Source organism: Leopardus geoffroyi, chromosome A3 (genome assembly GCF_018350155.1).
Source record: "Leopardus geoffroyi isolate Oge1 chromosome A3, O.geoffroyi_Oge1_pat1.0, whole genome shotgun sequence".
In the NCBI taxonomy this organism is placed as follows: Eukaryota; Metazoa; Chordata; class Mammalia; order Carnivora; family Felidae; genus Leopardus; species Leopardus geoffroyi.
This window is the reverse complement of record NC_059336.1, coordinates 65,251,449-65,270,150: the sequence shown is the minus strand read 5'-3', so window position 1 is coordinate 65,270,150 and position 18,702 is coordinate 65,251,449. Positions and strand designations below refer to the sequence as shown.

Genomic DNA, 18,702 nt, shown 5'->3' with positions numbered 1-18,702 from the left:
CACTTAACCGACTAAGCCACCCAGGCAGCTGTGTGTGTCTTTGGATATGTAAATAATTGTACCTCAGCACTGATATGAAATGCACTTTGATTGGCTTTTGTACTCTTTTCTTGTGGCCGTGGCATGAATTTCTTAACCTAGTCTAGTGGCGAAGACATGCTTGTTATGTCTTATTACAAAATTCATTAAGAATTTCAGGACATGATAATGTTCAGGGCTTTTGTTAAGATGAATGGTGTTGAGAACTTAGTTTCCAGTGGACTTTAAGTCCATCGTGGACATATATATTTTATCCTAGAAAAAGTTTTAAAATTAGACTCTTACTAACTTCTTTGGAGTAAGCTGGGAAGTTATGTACATGAGGCAAGATTCTGGACTGCTTACTGGTATCCTTGATCATGTCACATCTCTGTGAGAATGACAGGGTGGGGACTCAATGTGGGGAATGGAATTGAATGATTAGATACTCAGATTTGTACAGATAAAAGTGTAAAAGTTTAAGTGTTGATAGAAGAGATTACTTAGGATTTGATAATTTACCACTAATTTTGTGTTTGTGGGGCACCTGGGTGGCCCAGTCAGTTAAGCGTCCAACTTTGATTCAGATTATGATCTTGCAGTTTGTGAGTTCGAGCCCTGCTTCGGACTTTGTGCTGACAGTTCAAACCCTGGAGCCTGCTTCAAGTTCTGTTTCTCCTCTCTTTCTCCTTTGCTCACACTCTGTCTCTCTCTTTCTAAAAATAAAGAAATGTTACAAAAAAATTAAAACAAAAACTAATTTTGTGTTTGTATTTTTAATCAGCTGGTAAGCTTTAACTTGACATTCTATGTGATGTCCAAGTCTTTATATGCTCTATTTCTCTCACATACACAGATATTTATAGGTAGAGATTTTTGCATAGAGCAGATAGAGAAGGAATATAGGTATGACAAACTCCTCAGATTTGCTTCAGAATTATTTGTGGTTCCATGTATTACTGCAGTTAGCAAAAATTGACTCATAGTATAATTTTATATATGATGTTTTTTCCTTTATTTTTTATTTATTCTTTTTTTTTTTTTTTTTTTTTTTTTGAGAGAGAGAGGAGGAGCAGAGGAGGGACAGAGGGAGGAAGAGAGAATCTTAAGCAGGTTCCATGCTTAGCGCAGAGCCTGACATGGGGCTTGATCCCATGATCCTGACATCATGACCTGAACCTAAATCAAGAGTCTGTCACTTAACTGACTGAGCTACCCAGGTGCCCCTCCTTTATTTTGTTACAATAAGTATTCCTGTGAAGAATAAGTGGAATGAATTTTGTTCTTTTTCAGGAAGAGACTTTGGGTGAATGAAAAACTAAATCCGTTCTTTTTCCTTTTATTTTTCGGTTTCTAAAGGGCCAAACTAACATCAGATGCAGAGAAGGAATCAGTAATGATGTTTGGACGGAACCTTCGTCAGCTCCTTTTAACAAGTCCTGTTCCAGGGCGCACCCTGATGGGGGTGGATCCTGGTTACAAACATGGTTGCAAATTGGCTATAATTTCTCCTACCAGTAAGCACATCTTTCAGCTTTTCAAATAAAAGTTGGTTGGCTGGTCATAACTTTTACATGGTATATGTTGTGAGGGTTTGGAAATTATGTTAATTTTTGAGGCTTAGAAAATGGTTGTCTCACATATATGGAAACTAGAAAATCAAACTTCATATTTGCCTTCTTTGGTGACCAAAAGTCTCAACATATTACTATCATTTATGACCTTTCCTATGTCACAGTGGAGATATTGAGGATTAACTAGGCTCAAGCTTTAATAACTATCCTCTAGCAACTTCTGTTTATTGTAGTGTATTTATATATGATGCATTTTAACTCTGTATATATTTTAATGCCAGAAATTTTTGTTTTGCCCAGCATTTTTTCCCTTACTCTCTACTTTTTCTATTGCTCTTTATTTCTTACTGCATTTCTGTGTTATTATTTGAGATCATTTTCTTTCTGCCTGACACTCTAACTTGTTAAATTTAGTGTGGGGTCAGCTGGTGACAAATTGTGTCAGTTTTTGTCTAAAATGTTTCTGATTTGCCCTTGTTTTTTGAAGGATATTTTTGCTGGGTATAGAATTCGGGATTGGTGTTACTTTCAGTACTTTAAAGGTGTCATTTCATTTTTCGTTAGTGTTTTTTCCCACCTCTGGCTACTATACTTTTTGTTGAGAATGAAAAATCAACCAAAAATCTTATTATTGCTCCTTTGAAGGTAATGCTATTTTTTTTCCTCTGACTGCTAAGATTTTCTTTGTGGTTTTCAGAGATTTTCTTATGATGTGCTTAGTTGTGTGTGTGTGTGTGTGTGTGTTTTGTTTTTTGCCGGGTTTTTTGCATGAATTTGGCTTGGGGCTTGTAGAGCTTTTTGCATTTCTTTCTGGGATTCCAGCTACATGCATATTAGATCTTTCAACTTCTTCTGTTTTTCATTCTTCTATTTTCTATTGTTTGTCTTTATATTAATTATGTTTTATTGTATGTCTGATCTGCAATTAAAGCTATCTATTGAGTTCGTTATTTAAATTTCTATGTTTTTAAGTTTTGGCATTTTCATTTGGTGCTTACAAAAATTCATTTCAGTTCTATAGTGAACTTCTTCACTTTAAATTTTTTTAACTTTTATATTTTTCTTATACCTTATGGTTCTCTTATTTATTTATATTATTATATGCTATTATAGATTACATGTCATATATATATAAAAGGACATTATTATATCCTGTTATATTTATTCTTGTGTTTCTTTTGGTTTTGTTTTTTCTTTCTAAAATAACTTTTTCTTTTATGCTAATTCACTTTTTTTTTTTTTAATTTAATTTTTTTTAACGTTTATTTATTTTTGGGACAGAGAGAGACAGAGCATGAACGGGGGAGGGGCAGAGAGAGAGGGAGACACAGAATCGGAAACAGGCTCCAGGCTCTGAGCCATCAGCCCAGAGCCCGACGCGGGGCTCGAACTCACGGACCGCGAGATCGTGACCTGGCTGAAGTCGGACGCTTAACCGACTGCGCCACCCAGGCGCCCCTCTGGGGTTTTTTAATTCTGATTTATGTTATTCTTTTTTTTATGATTTTTTTTTTTTTGTAGATCATTCTTCTATATTAGGTTACCATTTTTCTCTGTTTTGTGGACACATCTTTCTGTGTCCTCTTTTTAATTTCCTGTTTTTAAAAAATAATCATTCTATATGGCATTTAATTGTGATCCTTTTCTGTTGGTCAGTTTTATATAAAATTCATTTTCTCCAACTTTTAGGATAGAACACCAGGAAAGGTTTTCTAACAGTATATCTCTAGAACTATCACTTATTTTTTTCCCCAAAATTATTGTGGGGGAAAAGCTCCTCTGTATCTATATGAATAAAGAGATGGTCTTCTACTTTCTAGAGTCTGTTTTCCCAATGCTTTCCTCCCTTTCACTGGGACTTTCACTCCCTTTTCCTTTGCCCCTTTTATCCTTGCCTTGCTCAGTGTGGATATGATTCTCAACAGTTTGTCCTCAGTTGGGGTTTTTGTCTTGAAAAGCATATTCTTCTTGTTTGTTTCAAGAGTTCATAGAGAGCAGGGTTTTCCAATCCTGCCTGAACTCAATGGGCAACCTTTATACTGACCTATAAATTAAGAGTGTGCAAAGGTCTTTTTTCCCAGGGAAGTGCTTTTTGATATTTTTGGTCCATGAGATACTTCATTGCTTCTTTCTTCTTGCTCCCACAGAAATGCCCATACATGTCGGCCTTGATAGTTATGTTATTCCCAATTGATCATCCTTTGGTTTTCTGGAGATGCTTTGTTATAGATATAGTCATGGGTTTTTGATTTTGCAGTTCTACTTGGTCTGTTTTTTTTTATGGTGTACATTTTTACAGTAAATGGGAAGTATATTTTATTAGTGTTTTTTCCTGCATCTGTTGAGGTAACATATGTATTTGTGTTTGGACATGATATTATTTGTACTGCTTGTAAGATAACTTTTTAAAAATACCATATACACTCCCACACGTATATATGTATGTATATATTTTCAATCTGTTTTGGTAAGACATTTCCAAGAATTTATCCGTTGCATCATTTAATCTGAATTAACATGAAGTTGATTATCATAGTCTCTGTATCTTTTTAATGTGTGCTGAAGCTCCAGTAATATCCTCTTCTCATTACTAATATGACTTATTTGTATCTAACTTTTTTTTTTAAGTTATTTGTGTCTTCTTTCTTTCTCTTGATAGGTATTGCTAAAAGTATGTGTTTTTCTCAAGTGATTTTTAACTTTAAACTTCACCAATCCCCTCTATTATATATATTTTTTTCTGTTTCATTAATTTCTGTTTTTAACTTTATCATTGCTTTCCTTCTGCTTTCTTTGAGATTTTGTTGTTTTTTTCATAACATTCTAAATTGGTCACTTAGTTCATTATTTCTGTTCTTGAGGTCGTTACCATCAAATATATTTTTCACTGAAATATAATATAGAGAAGCACACAAGTCAAAAATATGCAGCTGAAAGAATTATACAAGGTAAAGAAATTCACATATCTGTAACCCAAAAGAAGAAATAGAATAGTATCACAACATTGCCTGGCACATAGTTAATATTCAGTAAATGTTAGCTTGATATTAGGTGTTGTTAAAAACCATTTCTCTTTTAGGCATCATGACATTTAATCTAATGATTTTGTTAATAATAATAAATAGCAAAGTAGTGTCCTTGTAACTTTGGAGGTAAGAAAATTTTAGAGTACTTCGGGAGAATTCAGTTTAGTGAATATGAATGATTCATGCTGCATTTTAAAAGACAAAGCAGTTCTCTTTTTTGGTTCAGATTGCTTAATCAGATCATCTGTGTGTTATGTTTTGTAATTTGTTACAAACTGGCTTCTTATTTTCATTTTTTCTAAGGTCAGATACTTCATACTGATGTGGTTTACTTGCATTGTGGACAAGGCTTCCGAGAGGCAGAGAAAATAAAGAGGCTTTTGCTGAATTTCAAGTATGAAAATAAGTAACATTTTGAGTACTTCACTGTCTCAGCCAATCAGAGATACCTTTGACGCTCCTAATTTGGAGGGAGGGATTAAGGGAAGTGCCTTGGTGAGAGAGAAGGAACCATGTAAAACAATGCTGGGACAAATTGCTGGAGAACTCTACATTTGGAGACTCAGGAGGGACACTGCTCCCTTCCTCTGCCGCCTTCACTAAACCAAGGTGGTAATATGAGCAAAAGTGAGCATTAACTTCTTTTATTTGGGCTTCCTCTGTCTCCTTCTCTCTCTCTCTCTCACTTCCTGTCCGTCTGTTCTTCCTGCCTTCTTTCCTTCTTTCCTCTTCCATTCTTTTTCATGGACTTGAGGATTTGAATGGATATGATAGTAGTTTGAAGCTTCAGAGATTACTTGACAATATATCACATAGTTCAGGCATGACGTCTTCATTATGGCGTAGAATGTACCAGAGTTTCTTATCCATGTCTAAATTTGGTTCCTTCTAGATGGGAAGTAAGCTGATTGTTCTTAATTGTGTCACAGTGAAATATTTGTCCACTGCCTCCCATAGCAAATGCAGCGGCATTGCCCTTAATTCTACCTAAGTCTGTGTCTCCCTTGTGATACAATGGAGAGAGTAAGATCATCGTATGATAGTATTTGTGCATTCTGTACGTTTTCTCCTGATTGATTTAGAAGCATGCCTTGAGCTCATTCCATTTCTCATCTTGTTTATCCCTTGAAGCTGCAGCACGGTGGTGATTGGAAATGGAACTGCCTGCCGGGAAACAGAAGCTTACTTTGCTGACCTGATAATGAAAAATTACTTTGCACCACTGGATGTTGTTTACTGGTAAGGATGTTAGGAATGTTTGTTTTCTTTGAGGGACAGGGGAACTTCTGTAGTTCCTTCTGTGCTGAGTTCCCTCTTCTCTTTTTATGATATACCTCTTTTTTCCTGTAGACCATGTCTTGCTGTTCACGAGAGCTTTGCAGGACAATGTAAAGTGTCTGTCTCTCAGAGAAATTTGAGTTCAGTATCCTGAAAACTCTCACAGGAATAGCAATATAGGACTTACCTGTTTTCATGGGGTTTTCCAGGCTGTACCTTGCATGAGGGCTCTAATTAACTACTAACTGGTACATAGGATACTGTACTAAGTGGATAACTTAGCTTTTTTCTCCCAAAGTTCTGATGCCTATAAATTGTTAGTTTTCAGAACTAAGAGCCAAGGTAAGTATTATACATTCAGAGCACTTCTGATATTCCTTTATTTGTGTCTTCATCACAGGCTTTCATTTCATATAGTTATCTAGTTAACTTCTGAATAGCTTTGGATTCGCATCACCCATTTCTCCAGTCCTGCCCCTGGAACTATAATAGTTGTACTTTCGTTCACCATTGTTTTCTTACTTTCCCTTTGTACCTCAGGTAGCCATGCTTATCTTTTCCAAACTACAGTAGAATATTAAGTTCTTAAGAGTTTAATTCTACAAGAGAAGAGAATTACTATACCTGATATCTAGGGAAGAGTGCACGAGCACCATTTTCCACTGCTGTTTGAGAAATATCATAACTAACTATAAGTCACAACTGATGAGTATGTGACTGACAGGACCAACAAACAAAACCTAGCATGAGAAGAATTCTAGGATCCATGGAAATAGGCCAAAAGAGGGGGGGCCTCGTATTTAGTATAGCGTTCCATGTGCCAAGAATGTAATTAAGATGTCAGGAAAACAAATGCAGAGTAACCGAAGGGGATTAGGAAGTCAGGGACAAACTGTAGGTACCACAGGGCCATGGTTAAGGAAAGGACCAGATTGAAATGTCTACCTCAGCTTTTTTCCGTCTCCCTCTTCTTGTTCAGGGTAGTGTGGGGAATACTGGGGATCTTCCCTACCCTGGGAAGTGTGCATATACATCTAGTCCTTTTGAGAACCTAATACAAGGACCTGATAGAGCTAATTCAGTTTATTTCAGGCAGCTTCTCTGATTTTTCTGTAACTTGTTCATGTTACTTTCATAAAAATATCTTGGGTACATTTTAAGTGCTTATAAATAGAACTTTCAGGGCACCTGGGTGGCTCAGTTGGTTAAGTGTCTGACTTCGGCTCAGATCACTATCTCACAGTTCGTGGGTTCGAGCCCTGTGTTGGGCTCTGTGCTGACAGCTCAGAGCCTGCAGCCTGCTTCAGATTCTGTGTCTCCCTCATTCTCTTCCCCTCCCCCACTCATGCTGTTTGTCTCTGGCTCAAAAGTAAATGAACATAAAAAAAAATTTTTTTAAATAAATAGAACTTTCAAATCATTGAAAATATTAAATAGTGAAGGTTTCTTGAATTTTTCTGGTTTTGCTTATGGAGTATCCATTGACTGAACTTTCAGCAATATCTTGCGTGGAAAAGATGAATTTTGGAGTCCAACAAATCTAGGTCCATCTTTTTTGTCACCATTTACTGGCCAGGCAAGTTAGGAAGACTTCCTGTGCCTCTCTGAGCTTCACTTCACTTCACTTCATCTTTAAAATGGGGAGTAGTTTTGCTTTCAGTAACACTTTGAAGTTTTCTTCATAATTATCTTGTATATTAAATATTAAAACTTTCTTTTGTATTTATCTCCTTTTGTGTATCTATTAAGAATTATTTTACTACATTACTTTATCTCTGTATAAAAGAATACCATTTTTTATGTTAATTTTGTCCCTAGCCATAGCACAGAATTCTTTCATTGTTTATAATTAGTTTTTTAGTTGATTCTCTTGGATTTCTAGGTAAATGGTCATATCATTTGCAAAAGATGATGAATTCCCTTTCAAGTTCTATACCTTTTGATTTTCTGCTCTTGTTTAATGGTGCTATGCAATATCTTTGAAAAACTATTAAATATTAGTAATGATATTAGACCCTTTTTTTTCCTTCCTTTACTTTTATGAGAATGCTTCTAGCACCTCCCTCAAGTCTAATACTGACTTTTGTATATTTCTCAAAAATCACTTAAAGGAAATCTTTTTTTTTCATGCATGTTGAAAAATACTGATTCCTTTTTTATTGTTTTAAAAATCAAGAAAGAACGTTTATGCTTCTTTAGAATTCTGCTGTAATTGTGTGTGTTTTTTCCTCTTTTGGTCTATCATTATGCTGAATTATAGTAGTAGATTTCTTACACTTGAACCATCTTTGCAGTTCTGATTTGAGCCCCACTTAATCATAGTGTATTTTTTATGTACTGTAAATCCGTTTGCTAATATTTTAGTAGGTGGTTTTGAAGTCCTTAAACAATGCAAATACCTAATCAGAATTTATAGTGAGAGCTTTAGGAAAATCAGCTTTCATTTTTTTGTCAGTTCACCTTGCCTCTACAGAAAACACTATTTTCTCATCTAACACTTTGAAGTTACATTACAGACTATATTGAAGTTGAAATTTCCATACTTTCTTTCGCAGTCATTTTTACTACCCCCCTGTACAGATAATCTGATATGCATTAGTATAATCCTGTCAGTTATTCATTCTGAAAAATCTTTTCCTAACACATCCACCAGCATATTTTCTCTTATCCGTTCTTTCCAATACTTTTTCCTTGGCATATCTGTCATAGGTTAACATACTGTGTGACTTACCTCCTGACTCATAAACCCCATGTACTTTGACCCATCCATCCAACTTCCCTATCCCATTTCTCTCCCTACTTTTAAAATATCTTACACTCTACTATTTATACATACTATGGGGGAAGTCTTTGAAAGCTTCAAATCCCAATTATTAAAGGAGGAAAAAAACCCTGGAATTAAGTTGTAGAACTTAATTAGAACTGTGCTAAGGCTTAGTTACTTATATATGTTTAAAGTTGGAAGTTTACTGTAAACTACACATTAGACTTCTTTCTTCTTCTTTTTTTTTTTTTTTATTATATGAAATTTATTGTCAAATTGGTTTCCATACAACACCCCGTGCTCATCCCAAAAGGTGCCCTCCTCAATACCCATCACCCACCCTCTCCTCCCTCCCACCCCCCATCAACCCTCAGTTGGTTCTCAGTTTTTAACAGTCTCTTATGCTTTGGCTCTCTCCCACTCTAACCTCTTTTTTTTTTTTTTCTTTTTTCCTCCCCCTCCCCCATGGGTTCCTGTTAAGTTTCTCAGGATCCACATAAGAGTGAAACCATTTGGTATCTGTCTTTCTCTGTATGGCTTATTTCACTTAGTATCACACTAAGTGATACACACAAAAACGTGAGGGCACGTTTACCCCTTGCTGCTTTCAGAATTTTCTCTTTATCCTTGTGTTTTGCCAGTTTCACTATGATATGTCGTGCAGAAGATCGATTCAAGTTACGTCTGAAGGGAGTTCTCTGTGCCTCTTGGATTTCAATGCCTTTTTCCTTCCCCAGTTCAGGGAAGTTCTCAGCTATGATTTCTTCAAGTACCCCTTCAGCACCTTTCCCTCTCTCTTCCTCCTCTGGGATACCAATTATGCGTATATTATTTCTTTTTAGTGTATCACTTAGTTCTCTAATTTTCCCCTCATACTCCTGGATTTTTTTATCTCTCTTTCTCTCAGCTTCCTCTTTTTCCATAACTTTATCTTCTAGTTCACCTATTCTCTCCTCTGCCTCTTCAATCCGAGCTGTGGTGGTTTCCATTTTGTTTTGCATTTCGTTTAAAGCGTTTTTCAGCTCCTCGTGACTGTTCCTTAGTCCCTTGATCTCTGTAGCAAGAGATTCTCTGCTGTCCTCTATACTGTTTTCAAGCCCAGCGATTAATTTTATGACTATTATTCTAAATTCACTTTCTGTTACATTATTTAAATCCTTTTTGATCAGCTCATTAGCTGTTGTTATTTCCTGGAGATTCTTCTGAGGGGAATTCTTCCGCTTGGTCATTTTGGATAGTCCCTGGCGTGGTGAGGACCTGCAGGGCACTTCCCCTGTGCTGTGGTGTATAACTGGAGGTGGTGGGCGGGGCCGCAGTCCGACCTGATGTCTGCCCCCAGCCCACCGCTGGGGCCACAGTCAGACTGGTGTGTGCCTTCTCTTCCCCTCTCCTAGGGGCGGGATTCACTGTGGGGTGGCGTGGCCCGTCTGGGCTACTTGCACACTGCCAGGCTTGTGATGCTGGGGATCTGGCGTATTAGCTGGGGTGGGTAGGCAAGGTGCACGGGGGGCAGGAGGGGCAGGCTTAACTCTCTTCTCCTTAGGTGATCCACTTCAGGAGGGGCCCTGTGGCAGCGGGAGGGAGTCAGATCCGCTGCCGGAGGTTTGGCTCCGCAGAAGCAGAGAGTTGGGTGTTTCCGCAGAGCGAGCAAGTTCCCTGGCAGGAACTGGTTCCCTTTGGGATTTTGACTGGGGGATGGGCGGGGGAGATGGCGCTGGCGAGCGCCTTTGTTCCCCACCAAACTGAGCTCTGTCGTCCGGGGGCTCAGCAGCTCTCCCTCCCTTTGTCCTCCAGCCTTCCCGCTTTCCGAGCAGAGCTGTTAACTTATGACCTCCGAGACGCTAAGTCGCGCTTGCTGTCGGAACACAGTCCGTCAGGCCCCTCCGCTTTTGCCCGCCAGACTCGGGGGCTCTGCTTGGCCGGCGAGCCGCCCCTCCGCCCCGGCTCCCTCCCGCCAGTCCGTGGAGCGCGCACCGCCTCGCCGCCCTTCCTACCCTCTTCCGTGGGCCTCTCGTCTGCGCTTGGCTCCGGAGACTCCGTTCTGCTAATCCTCTGGCGGTTTTCTGGGTTATTTAGGCAGGTGTAGGTGGAATCTAAGTGATCAGCAGGACGCGCGGTGAGCCCAGCGTCCTCCTACGCCGCCATCTTCCTCCAGGACCTGTACTCCATTTCTTAGAATGTATTGTAAAGAAATGAAGGATGTGTAGAGATCTATGCACAAAAACATTTATTATAGCTTTACTGATAATGGTGATGATTAGAAAAAGCCAGCTGTCACACAATGAGGAATGTCTAAAATATAAGTTCAGGGGCGCCTGGGTGGCTCAGTCAGTTAAGCGGCCAACTTTGGCTCAGGTCATGATCCCGCGGTCCGTGAGTTCGAGCCCTGCATCGGGCTCTGTGCTGACAGCTCAGAGCCTGGAGTTGCTTCAGATTCTGTGTCTCCCTCTCTCTGACCCTCCCCTGTTCATGCTCTGTCTCTCTCTGTCTCAAAAATAAATAAACGTTAAAAATGGTTAAGATGGAATCTACCCTATGACCCAGCAATAGCACTGCTAGGAATTTACCCAAGGGATACAGGAGTGCTGATGCATAGGGGCACTTGTACCCCAATGTTTATAGCAGCACTTTCAACAATAGCCAAATTATGGAAAGAGCCTAAATGTCCATCAACTGATGTATGGATAAAAAAATTGTAGTTTATATACACAATGGAATACTACGTGGCAATGAGAAGAAATGAAATATGGCCTTTTGTAGCAACGTGGATGGAACTGGAGAGTGTGATGCTAAGTGAAATAAGCCATACAGAGAAAGACAGATACCATATGGTTTCACTCTTATGTGGATCTTGAGAAACTTAACAGAAACCCATGGGGGAGGGGAAGGAAAAAAAAAAAAAAAAAAAAGAGGTTAGAGTGGGAGAGAGCCAAAGCATAAGAGACTGTTAAAAACTGAGAACCAACTGAGGGTTGATGGGGGGTGGGAGGGAGGAGAGGGTGGGTGATGGGTATTGAGGAGGGCACCTTTTGGGATGAGCACGGGGTGTTGTATGGAAACCAATTTGACAATAAATTTCATATATTAAAAAATAAATAAAAAAAAAAAAAGAAAGAAATGCAGTACAGGTTTAAAGATGTACCTGACCACTGCTCCTAAACTGAAATATGCTTAATTACCAAACTGAGTCTATTACTGAGATTATTTCCCTGCTATTTCTCCTTCTCATTATGTTGGCTAATTTGGGATGTCATTACTTAAAAACATTTATGTCACAAGTCCATATAAAGGTCCAGATAAAATTGTAAGGAAAGAAAGGATTTCTTATTGTGAAATATATCCAAAGAATATAGAACCTCTGTATACAGTTTAAGGATGAGTAAAGTGAATGTCCTTGTTCCCAGCTTTTAGTCTCCTTATGTGTTTTTCCGTGGAGTGCCTCCACCCCATGTAATCACTGTCTTGGGTGGTATCTATTATTGCTTGAGAAAATTTTCAAATATTTGTAGGGCTTTTGAACTTCATTGCCATGCTGTCTTTTAGAGTGACTATGCCAATTGATACTCTTACGTAGGGTGTCTGTTCCCATTTTCCGGGGACCTTGGGTATTAGTACAGTGCATGCTTGCTCTGTCATTTTTGTTTTAATTACATAGTTGAAATCCCAGCATCACTGCTTATTAACTACTTGTGTGAGTTTGGACAAATTACCTAACCTTTCAGTTTCATCATCCATAAAAGGAGATGATAATAGTACCCATTTTACAGAATTGTTGTGATGGTTAAATAATAATAAATATAAATGTATATATAATATATATATAAACTGCTTAGAACAGTATTTAGCATATACTTGTGTTATTAATGAAGTCAAATATATTTTTGTATGTTCACTGGCCATTTCTGGATTTTTTTGTGTATGTGTGGATGGCATGTGTCCTTTGCTCATTTTTTTTTCTTTTGGAGGTTTTCATCTTGTTCATAATGTTTTGTACATGTTTTTATATATTATTGATTGATTTGTCCTAATTTTTTGAGAGACAAAGTGAGACAGCATAAGTGGGACAGGGGCAGAGAGAGAAGGGGGACACAGAATCTGAAACAGGCTCCAGACTCTGAGCTATCAGCACAGAGCTCGACGCGGGGCTCGAACTCATGGACTGCAAGATCGTGACCTGAGCTGAAGTTGGACACTTAACCGACTTAGCCACCCAGGCGCCCCTGATTTTTCCCAATTTTTGCAAATTATACAAGTAGTTTTCTCCCTTTTGTGTTTAAATTTAAGAATTTAAACCTTATTTCATATAGAATTCTAAATTTTATTTTTTAAGATGTATCTGTCTTTTTTCTTAATGGCTTTTGAGTTTTTTATTATTCTTGAGTCTAGAATATTAAAAGCTTATTAGTATTTGTAGAAAATATAAACCTCTCCTATATCCGGAGAATCCGTTCTGCTAGTCTTCTGGAGGTTTTCTGGGTTATTTAGGCAGGTGTAGGTGGAATCTAAGTGATCAGCAGGACGCGGTGAGCCCAGCGTCCTCCTATGCCGCCATCTTCCTAAACCTCTCCTATATCCAAGAATATCAAGGTTTTTTTTTTTTAAATGCAAGTTTTTATTTCCCTAATTTTTCTTTAAGTCTTTTGACTTTTCTTTGTGAAGACATAAAACCTCATTATTTTCTCAGTTACTTATATGGTTGCTTTAAAGCTTTATTCTTTAAGAAAGAAACTAAAAATTAACCAGAGAACCTTAATCAGCTTAGGTAACAAAAACAAAGAGTTGAAGGCTGTAAATTAGCTTGAGAGTAGTTTTGAAAGAAGAATGGATGCTGATTTTTTCTCTTTCTTTCTTAAGGCCTTTGTGACCAGCTGTAGTATTTTGTAAACAGAGCCATCTGATTTCTTTCTTTTCCTCCTGTCTTCTCCCTCCTACTTTCTTTCTCCTTCCTCATTTTTCTCCTCCTTCTCTTTCTTCTTTTTTGTCTTTAATTCTCTTGTTTGGTTTCACCTTATTTTAGTCACTTCCTTTTGTTTGGCAATTGATTATTTTTGATCTTTGATGTATCTTTAGTTTTAAACCTGTTAGTAAAAACTTATCAGCCATAATTTCAGTATTTATTTCCAGGCATGGGTAGTATGGGATTTGTCCATAACCTGTTTAAAGTTAATTTTTATACATGGTATAAAGTTCTTTTTTTTTGCCTATGAGTATGAACTATTCCAGTACCATTTGTGAAAGGTTTTCCTTTCCCTATTGAACCGCTTTGACATCCTTCTTGGAAATCAGCTCACCATACACCTGTGAATGTATTTCTGGAGTCTATTGTTTAATTGATCTATATATCTTAACACTAACAAGTCATGAAATTAGATAGTGTAAGTCCTTCACTTTTGTTCTTTTTAAAAATTGTTTTGGCTATCGTAGGGCCTTTGTTCTTCTACATAAACTGTAGAATTAGCCTTTCATTTTCTACAAATGATCCTGCTGGGATTTTGATTGGGATTAAGTTGGCTCTACAATTTAATTTGTGGAGAATTGACATCCATTCATGTAATTTTTAATTTTATTTTAGTGTAGTTGACACATGATGTTACATTAGTTTCAGGTGTAGGATGTAGTGATTCAACAACTCTGTACATTATACTATGCTCACCACAAGTGTGGCTGCCATCTGTAGTAATTTTTATTGTCAGTTCTATTTTTCATTTCTAGAAGGTCTGTATTTTTTCAAACCTGCTTGATCATTCTTATAGTCTTTTGTCATTCCTGAATATATTTTCAAATCTATCTTTTACTTCCTTAATCATACTAACCATTGTTATTTTATAGCCTGTGATAATTCTAGTAATGACAATCCTTGAAAGTCTATTTCTGCTATCCGTTTTTACTGCTGGTTCTGCTGTTTTGTTTCCTTTTCTGTTCGGTTAATTTATATTGAAAACTTCTATTTTCATGGAACTTTACCTGTGGGAATTCATCGAGGCCTGCATTGATGGGGAGATGCTTCAATGAGGATTTGTACTTACTTCTGTCAGGCTCCTGTAGACACCAGTGGTTTGGAATCACTTAAATTCTCAGGTTGAGATTTTTTTTTCTGGCTACCTAGGTATTGTGAATTTAGGCTGCACACTAGAGAGATGACTTATTGTTCCATGTTCTCATCAGAGATTCCCCCTATGACAAGGGTTGAGATAGTCCATTTTTTAGCACAGTATCCAGGGGGTAGGGTTTAGTGAGCTTATTTTTCTTTGACCCTTATACTGGGGGTTTACCCTTTAGGACTATATATATATATATATATATATATACTGGGGGTTTAACCTGGGGGTTTTATATGTGTAAGGGTAGTTGGGGGAGTCTTTTCTTAACATATATTGTAGTTGGACCCTGGGTTTTATATTTTAATCCTCTAGTTGTGTGAAGCTCTGTGAGACCTTGAAGATGGAAAATAAAATTCACCTGGTTGAGCACCTGCCCTCCGGTGAATGTCAGCTTCAGAAATCAAGGTTCCCACATTCACTTCACTTTTTTTTAGCTTGAGTATTTCTTTCTTGCCAATTTACTTTTTAAATAAGAAAATGTATTACATCTAGGACTTTTTGTTGTTTTCAATAAAATATCGGTCCAGGAGACTGATCTTCCATATTACTGGCAAACAAGGTTATGACTTGATTTTCTATTTTTGTTTGCCTCCCCTCCACCTGCTTTTCTGTTTTTAATCTACTTTAAATTTAAAATTTGGTGTTTTCAGACATGAAAGACATAAAACATAAGGTAAAATTCAGTGATCATTTTTAATCATCTCAGTTTACACTTTTGAATTAAGAATTACTTATTTCTTTTATTTGTTTACTCTGGGTATGAATGCCTACTGAAACGTGTGTGACATTGTTCTCTGGCAATTAAATATATATATATTTATATGTATATATATATGTATTTATATGTATATATATATACATGTAAATATATATATTTATTTATATGTATATATTTTGAAGCATGCTTAAAAGAGATTTTGAAAAATCCAGGAAAATACAAAGAGGAAAATAAAAATAACGTGTAATCTCACCAAGAATGGTATCAATATTTTTATATATTTTATTTGTGTATTCATTCCACAAGTATTTATCACGTGTAAACGTGTCATCAAATGAGATAGACTCAGTAAAGGTGCAAGAAGAAAACAACTACTTCTTTCCCTCCCATGCCCACTCAACTCATGTTTGGAGTAGTTCTTTCATCCCTGGCTGAAATAATAGACAGGTCTCAGCTCTGTCAGTCCCTTTTAGTCCTGAGAACAGTCTCACTGCAGTAATTGAAATATCTTCTTTAGTGTAATAATCGAGCCTCCAAACTTGACAGGCATTAAATTCCATGTCATGTCTGTTTCACTCTGGGAAACACCACTTCACCCTAAGGGTTTGCAGGGGGCATGGTTAGCTTCCTCACTCTTCCCTCCTTGTTATTGTTTTCTTTCTTCTCAACCCACTAGCTGAATTTTCTGATTCCTTTAAGTATAGTGTTCAGAGTTGGGAAGAAGTGAATAGTCTACACAGTGGTGACAGTTGCAGTTTGAACATAGGGCCCTCTGGGTGGCGCACATGCAGTTGGTAATTTATATGGGGTGTTTTTTAAAAACTTGACTTTTATTTTTGTTACCTGAGATCTTCCCCAATAGGATCTTTGAAATGTCATTGCTGTGACTTGGCAGATAATATTCTCAGGCTGACCCTGACCCCCCTTCTTCAGTCCTGGGCTTTAGGCAGACTGCTGTTGTCTGAATCACTTTGCTACTCCGTCCTCTTGGACAGAATCTCTTTAGAGCACCCCACCCCCCAACACTTCCTTCTACAGGCCTGTTTGGTTCATACATCCTTGTCTCCTCTAAAAGGGGGATCAGCAACTTATCCCTGGTACAGCTCTCTGCCTTTGTTATTCTCTCTCTGTCTCTTTCTCTCCCCTTGCATCCCCTCGCCTACCCCTGTGCTTGTGTTTGCATCTGTTCTCTTTCTAATGTCACTCACATATTGGACCCAGGGAGGCCCCTCTCACCTGGCACAGGGGGAGTGAGACACTCCTCTCCGTGAGATTTTCAGATTTTCAGGCAGCAGGAGAAAAGCCACAGCATTCCAACAGTCTTCAAGAAATGTTCTCTTTCAGGGGTGCCTGGGTGACTCAGTCGGTTAAGTGGCCAACTTCAGCTCAGGTCATGATCTCATGGTCCTTGAATTCGAGCCCCGCATCGGGCTCTGGGCTGACAGCTCAGAGCCTGGAGCCTGCTTCAGATTCTGTGTCTCCCTTGCTCTCTGCCCCTCCCCCATTCACACTCTGTCTCTCTCTCTCTCTCTCTCTGAAAAATAAATAAACATTAAGAATTTTTTTTATAAATGCAAAGAGATAAGAAGATTGTAGGAGTCCTTAATGAGAAGTTGGGAAACTCTTAGATATGTAATTCAGATTATTCTATAATATTGCAAAAGATCCTCTTAAGGAAAGAAAATAGGGTTACAACCCTCTACACATTGGGAAATGTAAGCTGGACTAATATGCTCTACCACTAAAATTATGAACTACGATCCTTTCCAAATCCTCTGGAAGAAGTTAAATTAATGGATAGAATTTTCTTAGTTAAACTTCCTTGTGTCAAAACTTTCCAAACGCTACATTTACGTAGGTGAATTTTATGATAATCTTCTTGCAAAGGTAAAGGCTTCTAGTAGGCCAATTTAGAGATTCAGTCTTGGTAACAAAATACTATAGAAAAAGAGAAGGTAGGATAATTACACTAGAAAACAAACAAAATAGGTTGGGTGACTGGTTTGCTAAGTCTTAGACCTAAAAAAATATAGCAGAACATTGCTGAGGCATTCTATGAAGAATTTTTTTTTTTTCTTTTCTAGAAGAAGGCTGTAAATTACATTACACAAGAATGGTTCTTTGCCAAATGAAGTTTGGATCAATTTTAATTTTACACTTACACATTTTTCTTAATTTTTTGATATCTGCCAGTATCTAGTATTTGATTTAGCCCTGTGTGTTTAATCATATGATTTAAAATTCATGTATTCCATCATGTTCCGAATAGTGCATGTTGACTTCCAGGGGCTTTACCACCAGTAAAGGACTGGGAACTAAATCAATTTATGTGTGTTGGCTGCAGGTTTTGAGTCCATTGTATGTTTCAGTATATGTGCTGTGGAAGTGAGCGGCGAGTCCATTGTATATTTCAAAAGGACAAATACAAGGGCGCCTGGGTGGCGCAGTCGGTTAGGCGTCCGACTTCAGCCAGGTCACGATCTCGAGGTCCGTGAGTTCCAGCCCCTCGTCGGGCTCTGGGCTGATGGCTCAGAGCCTGGAGCCTGTTTCCGATTCTGTGTCTCCCTCTCTCTCTGCCCCTCCCCCGTTCATGCTCTGTCTCTCTCTGTCCCCAAAATAAATAAACGTTGAAAAAAAAAAAAATTCAAAAGGACAAATACAAAGCTGAAAAAAGTGTAAGTAACCAAGAGTGTGTAGCAGAAGAATCACCGATCTGCCAAAAATAGTACAGGAAGACTAAAGCTTCAGGCCTGAATCCCTCTGTTTACTACCTCTCCACAAACGTTAAGTGTATCAGAAAAGATTTATAATGATTATCTTAGGAAAAAGAGTGAGACAAGAGATCCCACTGCTTGTAGATTATGTCACCTCCTCATCAGGGGCTATGAGAAAGTAGAGTTATTCACCTCCTCTTTTGATTGGCAGGTTAGAATGATTTGCGGCTGACAAGATAGGATAAGGATCACCAACAAAAACCAAAATGGAACTAAAATAGGGCATCAGGAAGAGAGTTCACATTTCTTATTTCATCTTTCAGCTCAGATGAAATATTTCGTAGAGCTCTGGGTGGACTTGGGAATAAAATTTTGGTGTCACCGTTGGTTAATTATTGAGAAACTGTGGAAGCTTAGAGAGAGGCAGATGTTGTTTTAATGTTCCAAAGGAGAATTCAGATAGATAATGCAAATGACTGTTGAGTGTGATCTTGGTCAGGCAAGACCAT

General features: G+C 37.9%; 1 protein-coding gene across 9 annotated transcripts in view; it reads left to right on the top strand.

Moving 5' to 3' along the window:
- The window catches only part of SRBD1 (S1 RNA binding domain 1), a 228,274-nt gene that overhangs the window by 54,889 nt on the left and 154,683 nt on the right, over positions 1 to 18,702 (top strand). For all 9 annotated transcript variants that reach the window (XR_006703435.1, XM_045445920.1, XM_045445922.1 and 6 more), the window contains 3 exons: positions 1,378 to 1,535; positions 4,922 to 5,012; positions 5,750 to 5,857. Coding sequence is in view for 8 of the 9 variants with exons in the window: in XM_045445920.1 (XP_045301876.1) it covers positions 1,378 to 1,535; positions 4,922 to 5,012; positions 5,750 to 5,857 (357 nt within the window). In the remaining variant the exon portion in view is untranslated. The remainder of the gene's footprint in view (positions 1 to 1,377; positions 1,536 to 4,921; positions 5,013 to 5,749; positions 5,858 to 18,702) is intronic.